Source organism: Myotis lucifugus, unplaced genomic scaffold (assembly GCF_000147115.1).
Source record: "Myotis lucifugus unplaced genomic scaffold, Myoluc2.0 scaffold_1288, whole genome shotgun sequence".
NCBI classification, from domain to species: Eukaryota; Metazoa; Chordata; class Mammalia; order Chiroptera; family Vespertilionidae; genus Myotis; species Myotis lucifugus.
In genome coordinates, this window is record NW_005872336.1 from 44,338 (window position 1) to 57,413 (window position 13,076).

At 59.7% G+C, this 13,076-nt stretch overlaps 1 protein-coding gene across 1 annotated transcript in view; it reads left to right on the plus strand.

Annotated features, from left to right (window-relative positions):
• Positions 1–4,113, plus strand: part of FANK1 (fibronectin type III and ankyrin repeat domains 1) — a gene marked incomplete at its 5' end in the record, with an annotated part of 12,705 nt that extends 8,592 nt beyond the window's left edge. The window contains 6 exon segments of the mRNA XM_023748338.1: positions 571–636; positions 1,235–1,400; positions 2,747–2,890; positions 3,609–3,686; positions 3,760–3,804; positions 3,898–4,113. Coding sequence (XP_023604106.1) covers positions 571–636; positions 1,235–1,400; positions 2,747–2,890; positions 3,609–3,686; positions 3,760–3,804; positions 3,898–4,023 — 625 coding nt within the window.
• Positions 4,114–13,076: the final 8,963 nt, after the last annotated feature.

Below are 13,076 nucleotides of genomic sequence, written 5' to 3' on the forward strand. Positions count from 1 at the left end.
GAGGGAGAGAGGTCGCCACTGAGCCACACTTCCCATATCCGTGGAAAACTGGTCGTTGGAATTTAAATTTCTTTTTTTGAAAAAAGGGAGGAAGGATATTAATTCTGGAAAACACACTTCCCCGGTGGGTTGCTAAGACCTAATTCCCAGTGACCCCGTCATCCTCTCTATTCCACACGGAGAGACTTAAACACCAGCAGCTTGTTTTTCAATCATATTTATATTTTAACGATGACCCATTTTTTCAAAATAGAACTTCGTTTTCATGAAGTGCTGCCACTTTAACAGATATTTAACTGGTCATTAAAGTGACAACGAGCTCTAGTTTGATGGTTCCGATGACAAGGCATAGTTTGCTTTCAATGAATCATTCCTGGAAAGGGTACCCCCCCTTTTTGGGGGGTGTGTGGGGACAGGTAGCGTTCTGGTTTCTGGTTAGTGATGCGGGTCTCCGAGGCCAGCCTGCCTCTGAGCTGGGAGGGAGGCACTGTGGGCGGCGTCTTGCATCTCCCAGTGCGTTCTGACCGTCGCGGCTGCTTGTCCAGCCGTGTTTGCATGCGTTTCCTTTAGGCTCGTGAAAATCCTCATTTCTTACGGCACCGACGTGAACCTGAGGAACGGCAGCGGCAAGGACAGGCGAGTGCGGGGAGGACGCGCCGACGACTCCCAGGCGCGTGTTCCTGGGCTTTGCCCTCGCGGATTCCCTGGACGCAGAGGCTCCAGCGGTTCCTTTAGCAGCAGGCGCGGTGAGGTGCACCCCACAGGAGAGGGGGCACGGTGAGGAGCCGCACCCACAGGAGAGAGGGGTATGGTGAGGAGCCGCACCCCACAGGAGAGGGGGGCGCGGTGAGGAGCCGCACCCACAGGAGAGGGGGGCGCGGTGAGGCACACCCCACAGGAGAGGGGGGCGCGGTGAGGTGCACCCACAGGAGACGGGGGCGCGGTGAGGTGCACCCACAGGAGAGGGGGGCGCGGTGAGGTGCACCCCACAGGAGAGGGGGGCGCGGTGAGGTGCACCCCACAGGAGAGGGGGGCGTGGTGAGGCGCACCCCACAGGAGAGGGGGCAGCGCCCGAGGCTAATGCCTTCGTCCCCTCGTTCCTGCACCGGCAGGGAGCCGGGTGTCTGCCTGGCGCTCCCACTGGCGTCAGGACCCCCTTCTCCGGTGGGAAGCAGGGAGGGGACCGTGGGCCGAGCCTGTGGCCGTGCTCAGCCTGCGCCCCTCCCCGCTGCAGCCTGATGCTCGCGTGCTACGCGGGCCACCTGGACGTGGTGAAGTGCCTCCGACGGCACGGCGCCTCCTGGAAGGCCCGCGACCTGGGCGGCTGCACGGCGCTGCACTGGGCGGCCGACGGCGGCCACTGCCACGTGGTCAAGTGGATGCTGGAGGACGGCTGCGAGGTACGGCCCCCCCCCCCGTTAGCTGCGGGGTACGGGCCCCCATTAGCTGAAGGATATGGCCCCCCATTAGCTGCGAGGCACGGGCCCCCGTTAGCTGCGAGGTATGGCCCCAACTGTTAGCTGCAGGGTATGGGCCCCCATTAGCTGAAGGGTATGGCCCCCCATTAGCTGGGAGGAACGGTCTCCCTGTTAGCTGTGAAGCATGCCCCCCCGCCCCCCAGCCGCTGTTAACTGTGAGGTTCTGCCCATTAGCTGCGGGCGTGCGGGTGGGGCTTGGGGCACCGCCCAGGGCCCAGGAGGTGCGGGCCTCACAGTGGGACTTGGGGATGCCCGAGGACCTCTGACCGACCAGCAAGAAGGCTCCTGAAGGTCATGGTGGGGCTGACAGGAGAGCCAGGCTGCCGAGGGCTGTGCAGGCTCATCCGGGGGGGAGGAAGGACCAGCTGAGGCCAGAGCGCGGCCGACCTGCCCATGTCCCGACACCAGCGTCCTCTGTCTGAGCCCTCCCTCCTCCGCCTCCTCCGCCTCCTCTGCCTCCTCCGCCGCCTCCTTCAGGCTGCCACCGAGCACCGGCCCACACGCCTCAGGGCCTGTGGTAGAGACCCTGAGACATGGAGCCGCTGGGACGCTCGCAGCTCCGTGGCTCCCATGGCTCCGGTGCTCCCGTGGCTCCCATAGCTCTCGTGGCTCCCAGAATTAGATGGTTTCATTCTCCTTTGCTTTAAAGAGGAGTCATTACAAAAATCCTCCGACGCCCGAGCCGGCTGCACCAAGACCAGGCCACCAGCTCCCGGCGCCTTCGGGCGGGTGGGCACGCGGGAGGCCTGGGCTCGCGGGGTGGGAGCCACAGCTGTGACTGAGCCACGGGAGCCGAGCTCGGGCTGCTGAGGACGGAGCTGGGCAGCTCGTCACGGTCCCCGCTGACCGCGCTGAAAGCCCAAGTTCCAGGCTTCAAAGAAGTGAGATGAAGTGTCAGGCGTGGAGGCAGGAGCCACGGGAGGTGCACCCTGATCTCGCCCGCCAGGCGGCCGGGAGCCCCGAGACGCGAGGCCCAGGAGTCCGCCTCCGGGAGCTGCTGGGAGGGCTGTGCGGGCCTGTCTCTGAGGCGTGGACGTGGGTGAAGATCCCCGTGGGGTCTCCCGGGGCGTCTCAGCACTGCCACGGGGACCCCAACACGCTTCTCCCCGCGTGTCCACGTGACTCACATGAGCACAGCCCCCTCAGCCCTGAGTGTAGGAAGACGGTATCTAAACGAGGGGAAATGGGGCAAATACTCATTCTTTATAAGTTCCCGCGAACACGTCTAAGGACAAGGAACCAGCCTGAGCTGCCCTGTGGCCTCCCAGGTGGACGCCACGGACGCTGGCTCGGGCTGGACCCCCCTCATGAGAGTGTCCGCCATCTCGGGGAGCCAGAGGGTCGCCTCCCTGCTGATCGAAGCCGGCGCCGACGTGAACGTGAAGGACAAAGATGGGAAGACCCCCCTGATGGTGGGCCCCTCGCCCAGGGCACGGCCCTTCCTCGGTGTCCGGCCAGGGTTCCCCATGACCGGGCGGTTCTGGGCGTTCAGCTGTGTCCCAGCCTGGGGCCCAGGTGTGTGTGGTTCCCCATCGGCCTGTGAACAAAGGCCTGACAATGTCACCATCGTATTTTGGTATCTTTTTCACAACTATTTCTTTATAAAAAAATAATTTTTATTGATTTCAGAGAGGAAGAGGGAGGGAGAAAGAGATAGAAACATCCATGATGAGAGAGAATCATGGATCAGCTGCCTCCTGCATGCCCTACACTGGGGATTGAGCCCGCAACCAGGGCCTGTGCCCTGACCGGGAATCGAACCGTGACCTGGTTCATGGGCCGATGCTCAACCATGGAGCCAAGCTGGCCGGACCACAACTCTTTCTTTAAGAATTGCTTCCCCTGGTCCCCAGGCCATTGTAGGATCCAAACAGATCTGTTAATACAGGAATGTCACCTCCGTGTGGAGAAAGGCAGGGTCCACGTCCGTGTCCCTCGCAGTCCTCACCGCAGTGACCGCACACACACACACACACACACACACACACACACACACCCGCCCTGCACAGCCGCCGTGGCCCCTGCCTCTGGGGGCGCCAGTGGCTTTCCCGGGTTCACCCACAGCCAGGACCCCCTCCCTGCGGGGGGCGAGGCGCCCGCTCACCCCAGCGTGTCTGTCTTCTGTCCCAGGTGGCCGTGCTGAACAATCATGAGGAGTTAGTCCAGTTGCTGCTGGACAAAGGGGCAGACGCCAACGTGAGAAACGAGGTAATTGACGCGCGCTCAGGCCTTCCCCGGGGAGAGAGCGCGCGCTCAGCGTCACCCTGTCGTTTCCCTCCAGTTTGGCAAAGGCGTCCTGGACATGGCCAGGGTGTTCGACCGGCAGGTGGGTGCCCTCCGCCGCCTCCCCTCCCCCTTCTGTAGCGCGTGCTTTGGAAACCACCACCCCCAGTCACGCCGCCTGTCCTTGTCCACCCAGAACATGGTCTCCCTGCTGGAGGAGAGGAGGAACCGGCAGGAGCCCAAGAAGTCGCTGTCCCTGCTGTCCGCCGGCAGGACGCCGAGTGTGGCTGTGGAGCTGGAGAAGGAGAGCCTGCGCCTCTGAGCGAGGCGCTGGAGTATTTATTTAGTTGAAGATTCAGTGACTTTTGTAACATACGACCGTCCCCACTTTGAAATACACCTCTTACCTGAGCGCGAGCGGCTGTCGTCCCTGGCGTCGCGGGGCGGGGGTCTGCTTGCACTTGTGCCTTTTCAAAAAAAATTACCTATTTATTTATTTATGTATGTATTTTTCTATTGTTAAATTTTTTAAAAATATATTTTATTGATTTTTTTACAGAGAGGAAGGGAGAGGGATAGAGAGTTAGAAACATCGATGAGAGAGAAACATCGATCAGCTGCCTCCTGCACACTCCCCACTGGGTACGTGCCCGCAACCAAGGCACATGACCTTGACCGGAATCGAACCCGGGACCCCTCAGTCCGCAGGCCGATGCTCCATTCACTGAGCCAAACTGGCCAGGGCTATTGTTAAATTTTTTTTTATCTTAATACATTTTTAAATATAATTCTTTATTGTAAAAAATATATTTTTATTGATTTCAGAGAGGCAGGGAGAGGGAGAGAGGGATACAAACACCAATGATGAGAGAGAATCACTGATCGGCTGCCTCCTGCACGCCCCACACCGGGGATCAAGCCTGCAACACAGGCCTGTGCCCTGACCAGGAATCAAACTCTGACCTCCTGGTTCATAGGTTGGTGCTCAACCACTGAGCCACGCCGGGCGCACTTGTGCCTTTTGGACTCGGACACGGAATATTCGTGGACAGAGCTGCATAAACATGCCCGGGTCTCCCACATCTCACCCCCCCCACCTGGCCCCATGCTGTCCAGGATCTTGTGGGAATTCTTCCCCTGGTGTGGTTTCAGTGAGGGCGTCCCCCCTCCCCCAGGGCCCCCAGGAGGTGGCGCCGTGCGGGTGTTCCTGCCTGGAGTGACGTCCCTCCACGTGCAAGGCCTCCTCAGCGGCTGGCCTCCCGCCAAGCGCAAAACACGCCAAATACACGTTTCAAGACCTGATGCTGCCCCAGGGGGCGTCGGGTGGAGGGTTGGCCCTTGCCCGGCAGCTGTCTGAGCACGTGCTGGCCTATCAGCAGGGACAGGGGCATCGGCGGGCAGGCCGCCCGTCCGCCCGTCCGCCCAGAGAAGGGTTACATGTAGCCTCTGAGCAGAGATGCTGGCGGTGCTGGTCACGCATCGCAGAGACAAGTGGGAGTGGGCGCAGCGGGGGCTGTGGAGGGAGCTCAGGCACGGATGTGGGGGCTTCACAGACACCCCGTCGGCCGCCCCCCCCCTCCCCGTCAATGTTGACATGCAGGGGTTTGTTATCGTAGCATAACTCAGCCCCAGACGGCTGCCTGTAGGGCCCCGTTGGATGTGTGTGAACGCACTTCTCCACAAACGACACTGGCATCTCTCAAGTCCTGTGGTCTCCAGTCTTATCTTATTCAGATGCTTAGAAACCCAGGGCTGGAGACTGGTTTTATCAAACGTCTCTTTAGCATCTCTGGTAACCATACTGGGGCATGTTTTCCTACAATCTATCAATTTGGTGACTTGGATTACTAGACTAAAAAGTGTTTTTATTGATTTTAGATGCCTTAGAGAGGAAGGAAGGGAGAGAGAGAAAGAGAGAGAAATATTGATGTGAGAGAGAAACATTGATTGGTTGCCTCCCACATGCACCCCGACCGGGGATCGAACCCACAACCTGGGGCTGTGCCCTGCCCGGGAATGGAGCCTGCCACCCTTTGGTGTGTGGGATGGCGCGCTGACGACGGAGCCACCTGGCCGGGCGGGGGTGACTAGGTTTGAGAGATTGAACCATCCTTGTACTGCTGAGGTCATCGCTGGGTTAGTGTGGACTCTGGATCCTATCTGCTCACGTGCTGAGAGCATCTGCTGTTTATCTCTTTTCTTAACGAGATGAGGTGGTAGTTTATCTTGTGCTTTAATTTCCCCAAAGAAACCACCCCTGGCTTTTTCTTAGTTTTACTTTTCCTAATTAAATTATACTTAAAACAATTTTAATAATTTTATTGATTTCAGAGAAGAAGGGAGAGGGAGAGAGAGAAACTTCAATGATGAGAGAGAACCAATGATCGGCTGCCTCCTGCACGCCCCCCACTGGGGATCAAGCCCACAACCCGGGCCTGTGCCCCGACTGGGAATTGAACCATGACCTCCGGGCTCATAGATGGATGCTCAACCACTGAGCCACGCCGGCCGGGCTAATTTATACTTTTTATTTTTACAAATCTGTTCCTTCTATTCCTCCTCCCCCCCCCCCCACCCCCCGGTTTATTTATTTATTTATTTTGGTTTCTTTTGTAACTTTTTAGGGTAGATCGTTAACTCCTTTTTCCTTTTCTGTTTATTCACATGTGGATTTAGGGTTATGGATCCCCCTCAGCACCGTGCTACTGGTAGTCCCATAGGGGGTTTCCTCAACTTTCCCGATGAAAAGATCCTTTTAAAACGCTCACCTTGCCCTGACCGGTGTGGCTCAGTGGATAGAGCGACGGCCTGCGGACTCAAGGGTCCCAGGTTCCATTCCAGTCAGGGGCATGTACCTTGGTTGTGGGCACATCCCCAGTAGGGGGTGTGCAGGAGACAGCTGATCGATGTTTCTCTCTCATCAATGTTCCTAACTTTCTATCCTGCTCCCTTCCTCTCTGTAAAAAAATCAATAAAATATATTAAAAAAAAAACCCCCTCACCTCTGGGCCGCATCTCAGACCCCCCCAAACCGAAGTCTCCAGGGAAGGGACCCGGCAGTGGGTCTGGAGGAGCGTCCAGTGAGTCCTTGCCGTTCAGGAGGGAGAGGCGGCCACGGAGCCCGCTGCTTCCCGCGGCCTCATGGGTATTTCCTGGGTAACCTACGATTCATCTTCCACTTGTCACATTCCCACGGCAGAGAACCGATTTTCTACTTTACTGCGTTACACGCGAGAATCTGTCTGTAGTCCTTGGAATTTGAGTTTACTCGGTGACTTAATGTACAAAATTATATTTATATATATATTTTCCACAGGCCCTTTGAAAGGAGGTATGTTTGAAGCATTCCATTTGCTATATATCAATTTTACCTACATTAACCATGTTTGAGGTCTTCTAAACAGTTACTTTTCCCCACTTGCACTGTCATGGGTGATAAGAATATAAAGACCTCGTTACCAGTCTGTGTATCTATTCTTCTTTCTGTTTGCTTCGGTTCTTTGTGAAGATAGATGCAATTTTTTTTAACAACCGTAACTAGATTTCCATTATGCTTAGATTTTCATCCTGGATAAGTCTCATGTAAATGTCTCCATTTCTGCTTGCTTGCTCTTTGGATCTCTCTCTCCTGTAAATAAGATGAGTGGTAAGAGGTCTATGCGGAGAGGCGATGCATGCGCACTGCTCAGCAAAGCTCCAGGCTCCCTCCTCCCCCGCCAGCCCTCCCACCCCGCGCCCAGGAGTGTGTGGGAAAAGGCGTCATCTTCCGTCTCGTCCTGTCATGTGCCCGGTTCATGGGGTTGCAGCGCACACCCCCCGACCCCCAGCTCACCATCCCTCTTAGATCCTTGTCCCAGAATTCCCTTCTGCATCTACAGATGAGGGGGGGCACGGACACGCTATTCTACGCGAGCTCCCCCGTTTTGGGGCCATTCTCAGTCACGAAGGAGACACAGCTTGGAGTTACCTGAATACCGTTTATTGGCTATAATATTTCTAACAATGGCTTTTTCTACAGAAATAGCAGGCTGCGGCACCCGGAGAACCCGCTGGGAGGAATGTGCACAGAAGGAATGGACGGCAGCATCAACAGGTGCGAGAACAGAGGAGCAAACCCAGCCCCGCAGGGGACGAGCACTGCAGGACCAGGGCGGGGCCCGGAGCGCTGACCGCTCTGTGTCGGGTTCCACCCTCCCCCTCCCCCACACGGGCCTTCGCCGCAGCCCCCCGGACCCCAGCTCTGCCTCTCCCTGTCCTGCGTGGACGCCGAGGGGAGCGTGCTTTCTGATTTGATACATTTTTCAATCACGGTCCCACTTACGTGCCTGCTTACCGGCCACGAACACAGGCGCCCTGCCACGTCTTTGCAAAACTGTAAGGATCACGTGGTATTCACTCTCTCGTCCGGCTTGAAAATGTGCGACCCTGAGGACTGACCATTTATTCTGCGGGAGGGGGTCACGCGGAGGCCACGGGACGCGTGTTTTGAAGACGAAGTGGAGAATCAGTGCGGTTTCGGCGCGTTCGACCGGAGGCTGGAGCCGCACCCACCCAGAACTCCGTCCCGTCCGGCGTGGCACGTCACGTCAATGTCACACCGTCTCTCCCGGCTTTTCTCACAGGAAACAGGCCCTTAAGGCTGGACGAGGGGCTGCCACTGCCGTCCCCACGTAAAGGGGGCCTCTTCACGGGAGGTGCGTGGAGCGGCCCAGCCGCACGGGCCTTCTGAGCCTGTCACTGGGGTCACGGGGTCAGGTAGGAAAGAAACGGGGACACCCAGGCTGTGGGGAGTGGGGAGGAGGGCGCTGCATAGATACTGACTGCTGCCCCCTTCTGATTGGGATGAGTCTGCAGGCAGAGGTCACCTGCAGGCAGAGGTCACGGGGCGATGTGTCTGTGGGAGGGATTCTGCCACGTCCAAGGCTGATGGGGTAGCTGATGGCTGGGCTTCGGGTCCAGTGGGGACAGCCCCCTGCTGCTGCGTTGGCCTCAAGGGCTATGAACGTGGAGGATGTCAGAGGGCGGAGAGACCTCGGCCCTGGGTTTGGTCTGAGAAAGGACCGTGTGTATGGGTGGCGAGCAGAGGCGAGCAGGTGCGGCAGCCTTGGCTGGCTGAGCCCAGAGGTGTTTAGGGGCTCGCTCAGGAGCCCCAGGGGTAACGCAGCCCGGGGCCGGCCCTGTGGTGGGGGGAAGGAGAAAGGTGGGAGCTGCCATGCTGCCCACCAGGCAGAAAGGCTGTGGGAAGCCACAGGCTGAAGGTCACACTGGGCATCGCGTTGGCACCGGGAGACTTCGGCGAGGGCTGGCGTGTGGTTCCTGGGTCGCTTGGGCTTGGCTGTGGCTTTGGTAGCAGTGGACAGGATCCCCCAAGGCAGCCTGGGCTCCCCGACCACCCCGGGGAGTGTTCAAGGAAGATCAGCCTCAGGAGGAGACGGCGGGGGGAGGGTGGAGGGGTGCAGGGGAGAGGTGCCTGCTGCCCGGGCCGCGCCTGTCGGCCTCAGTGGCTCAGATGCTCGGAAACATCAGGGGGAGGGGCAGGGAGGCACCTGGCACCGGGAGACCCAGGTCGGGGTTAGCGTGCCGTGTGGGGGTTGCTCTGCGAAGCTGAGGGTCCCTCCTGGAGTGAAGGCTGCGGAGAGAGGGCCCTCCGAGACCAGGGGGAGGAGTTATGCTCATGGAGTTGCCTTTGTCGCTCCTGTGGTTTCTGTGATGTTGCCTGCGTGTGAGCCGGGGCAGTGCACACGGAGGGGACGCGCATTTTGACAACGGGAGACGCTGGGCGTTGCTCCCCGCGGTTGCTACCGTCCGCGACCATGTGCTGGGAACCAAACCTCCAAACACCTCGGAGATAAACAGCGGGCGCTGGGAGACTGGCCGCGCACGCGGGGACGTGGGGCCACGTGACCGACAGCTGCGACGAGACGGGGAGGGAAGGGGTGACCCTCGGTCCAGGCCCAGAGCCGGCCTTGTGAACGTGGACCCGTGCCATCGCTCACGCCCGTAGAACTGCACAGCGTGAGACATGGGCTGCCGTGGAAACGTAAGTGTTGACTTTTGTCCCCATCGTCTGTGAGGATATAAAAGGAGGGAGGGAGAGCGCCCCCCACAGAGCTGGCTATCGGCTCCTTTCCTACGGGTATAAAAGGGGAGTTATTGCTAAATGTGCTTCGTATTTGCATAGTAATGATACCTATTGCATCTTGGAAGTACTGTTCCTTTAATATCACGTGGGCACGGGAAGGGGAGGTTAGGCTAGTGCCCAGGGATAAGGCTGTGTCGTCGGCTGCAGCCGTCCGGGCCGGCGGTGGACGATCACAGCACTGACCGCCTGCACGGTCAGGCCCCGGTCCTCTGAAGTGGCCCAGGAGTTAGCGCGAAGGAAGGACACACGCACAGTCCACCTCCTCTTCCTCCCGCAGGAGGAGGGGCTCATGTGCCCCCGCCCGAGGATTCGGCGTCTCCACACACGCACCCACACATGCACCATAAAAAGTCTGTAAACTTCTCCGTAGTCTGTTTTGGCTTTCACACAGGTACCGAGTGTAACAGCAATCACAGTGATTCCGTACCTGCTCGTGGGCAGTGACGCTGTCTGCCATGGCGCTGCGTTCTAGGGGACAGATCCATGCGGGGGGAGCTGGCAGCGTGCGTGCGTGCATGCGTGTGCGTGACATGCCTCACCACCCACGGCCCTGAGTACTGTGTTGCCTAGATACGGCGGGGGCAGGGGGAGCTCGAAGCAGCCTCGTCCCCTGGACGGCAGACCGAGGTTCTTGGACCGCTCTGTCTCCGCTTCAGGCACTGAAAACGGCCGCCGTGACCCCTCCAGGGGACAGCGAGGCACGCGGCACTGGACCTCGCCTGCCGTTGGACACGGGCGTCCGCAGGATGTCCTTGTGCACACGGCTCCCCAGGCAGACAGCTGAAGAGGAAGAGGTGAGGGAGGGCTGCCCGTGCCTGCGGCTCGTGAATATGTCGGATGAAGACGTCACCTTCCCTGTCACGTTCTGTGATGCTCAACAGGGAGTGCAAGTGTTTCACAGACTCAGACTTTATGCTCAAAACATCTGATAAACATTCCTGCAGCCAAGCCTGGACCATAGGATGCCCCCAAAGAACTTTCTAGTAACTTATGGTTCTTCGTCCGATAGATGCTAGTAAGGACAGCAGGCGCCGCCGGCACCGGCGAGCACAGCATGGCGTTTGGTTGCGGTTTTTGCAAGCGTAGGGCTTCCTCCTGCCTGACTGTTAATAAGCTGAGCCTTGTGACAAAGGGCTGCTTCTGTCCATGGTGAGCATGTCAAACGCGTGGCCCGCGGGCCGCACACCTCGTCTATTTGGCCCGTGCTAGCCTTTGGGTTTGACATGCTTGGTCTGTGGGGTTGACTGGCTGGATCTGGTCACTGGTCACATCTGAACATAGTTACGGTCCCACAGGAAGTCCCGTCCGTCTGTCCGAACACAGAATCCCTGTGTGCGATTCCAGTGGAGGCGGTGAGGTGGGAACTGGCGTACCTCCGGATGGCATGGGGGAGAGGGTGCACGGGCTCGGGGGCTTTCTTGAGAATCATCCCCTCGCAGCCTCAGGAAGGTGCGGAGGGCGGGCAGCCAGCGAGAGGGCGCTCCTGCCTGCTCCACAGAGCTCCTGGCCGCTGAGCTTAAGGCCACCTCTCAGCCCACACCTTACACCTCCTCTCGGAAACCCAGGCTCTCCCCAGGCGTCCTGACTAGAAGCCAGATCCTCCCGCTACCCCGGGGCTTCGAGGGGCAGCCTTTCAGCTGTGCCAGGGCCCGGAAGCCCCCCTTCTGGCCTGCAGGGGCCGGGTACCCCGGGGCCTCTCGAGCCCTGACCACAGCCTGGCCAGCTGGGGACTGCGCTCCCACGAAGCCCCGGGCAGAAAGTCCCGTCCTGTCCACAGTCCCACCAGGCGTGGCCGCCCAGGTTCACTAAACTGCGAGGAGCCAGGAGAACTCGGTGACGGTGACAGGCCCACGGCGCCTCGCACGGGACATCCGCATAAATTAATAACTTACGAGGACCTGAGCCACAGCCCAGAGCACCGGGGCCTCGCCCCCAGACCGCGGTTCTCGACCAAAAGTCCAGGGGTTGGTACAAGGGGAACTCCACCGGAGTTGAACGTAGTGCAGACTCTGTCTCCGCAGGAGGTGTCAGGCTTCTCACTTGGAGGGGGCGGTGTGGGCGGGCCGGGGCGCGGGGGGTGGGCGCTTGGGAGCCGGTCTGCGTGGAGAGAGGAGGAGGCAGAGTTATGTCGCTGTGAGTGTAGTTTAATTTGTACCAGCGGCGGGTGGGACACCTCCTCGCCCAGCTCCTGGGTGTGTGATACTCTTGAACCCCGTGCGGCTGGCCCGGCGCCATGGTGCCCGCCCAGTGTGAGCGCGCCAGGATGGCGTCCCCGTCCTCGGGACGGTGTGCGGTGACCACGGCTGCGGGACGTCTCTAAGGTGAGTCCCCAGACGCTCCCACTAAGCCAGGGTGGCCCCTCCTGCAGCTGGTTTAGCCTCGCTCCTCATCGTCCCCTCGTTCATCTGACCGCCCCCCCCTTACTTCTCAGGACCCGGGCTGGCAGAGGCCACCGAGGGTTTGGGGGGTGTCCAGCCCTCACAACATCGCGTCACGTGGTGGCTCTTCTTTGTCTCCTGGGGGGACAGGGCCGGTCTTACCAGCCGCAGCTCTGGGTCTCTGTCTAGTGTCCTGGGTACCTGGGGCCCTGTCTTAGAGCGACATGGACACACGGTGACTACATGCTCACCCGGCCTCCTGGGGTTTTCCTGACCGCCCCGCCGTGTGGGAGTGCAGGGAGCGTGGCCTAGACCCCCACCCCCTCCCGGTCCTGAAAACCCTCCCCGGTCCTGAAAATCAACCACAGCGTGGGGGGGAGGGGGAAGAGAAGGCATGTCCCACACCAACCTGAGAGGGTGCCAGGCGGAGCCCCGACTCCGGGCCCGGGGCACTGGCGGGGGCGTGGGCGAGCCGGGCCGTCTTGCTCAGAGGCACTGCAGGCAGAGAGCTTCTGAGGGGCGCTGGGCTTCCGGGTCCCCTGCAACAAACCACAAGTCGGGGTGTGACTCCTCGCGCTGTGAGCGGTGATGGGACACCGGCCCCTGGAAAGTGGGGCGCGGAGACTGCGTGTCACCAGGACATGCAGGTGTTGGCTCCTGAGCACACTCCTCGAGTACCACCCCTCACCTGCAGGGGGCGGCGGGGCTGCCCTCCGCTAACCTCGCCCTGGTTTTCTCCAGCATCTGAGTCCCCCACAGAATCGTGGGGTTCGGAGGACGGGCGATGGCCGTGCATCTGGGCCAGGGCCCCCCGGGTGGAACGCTCCTGTGTCTTTCCTCTCAGGTTGTCAAGAC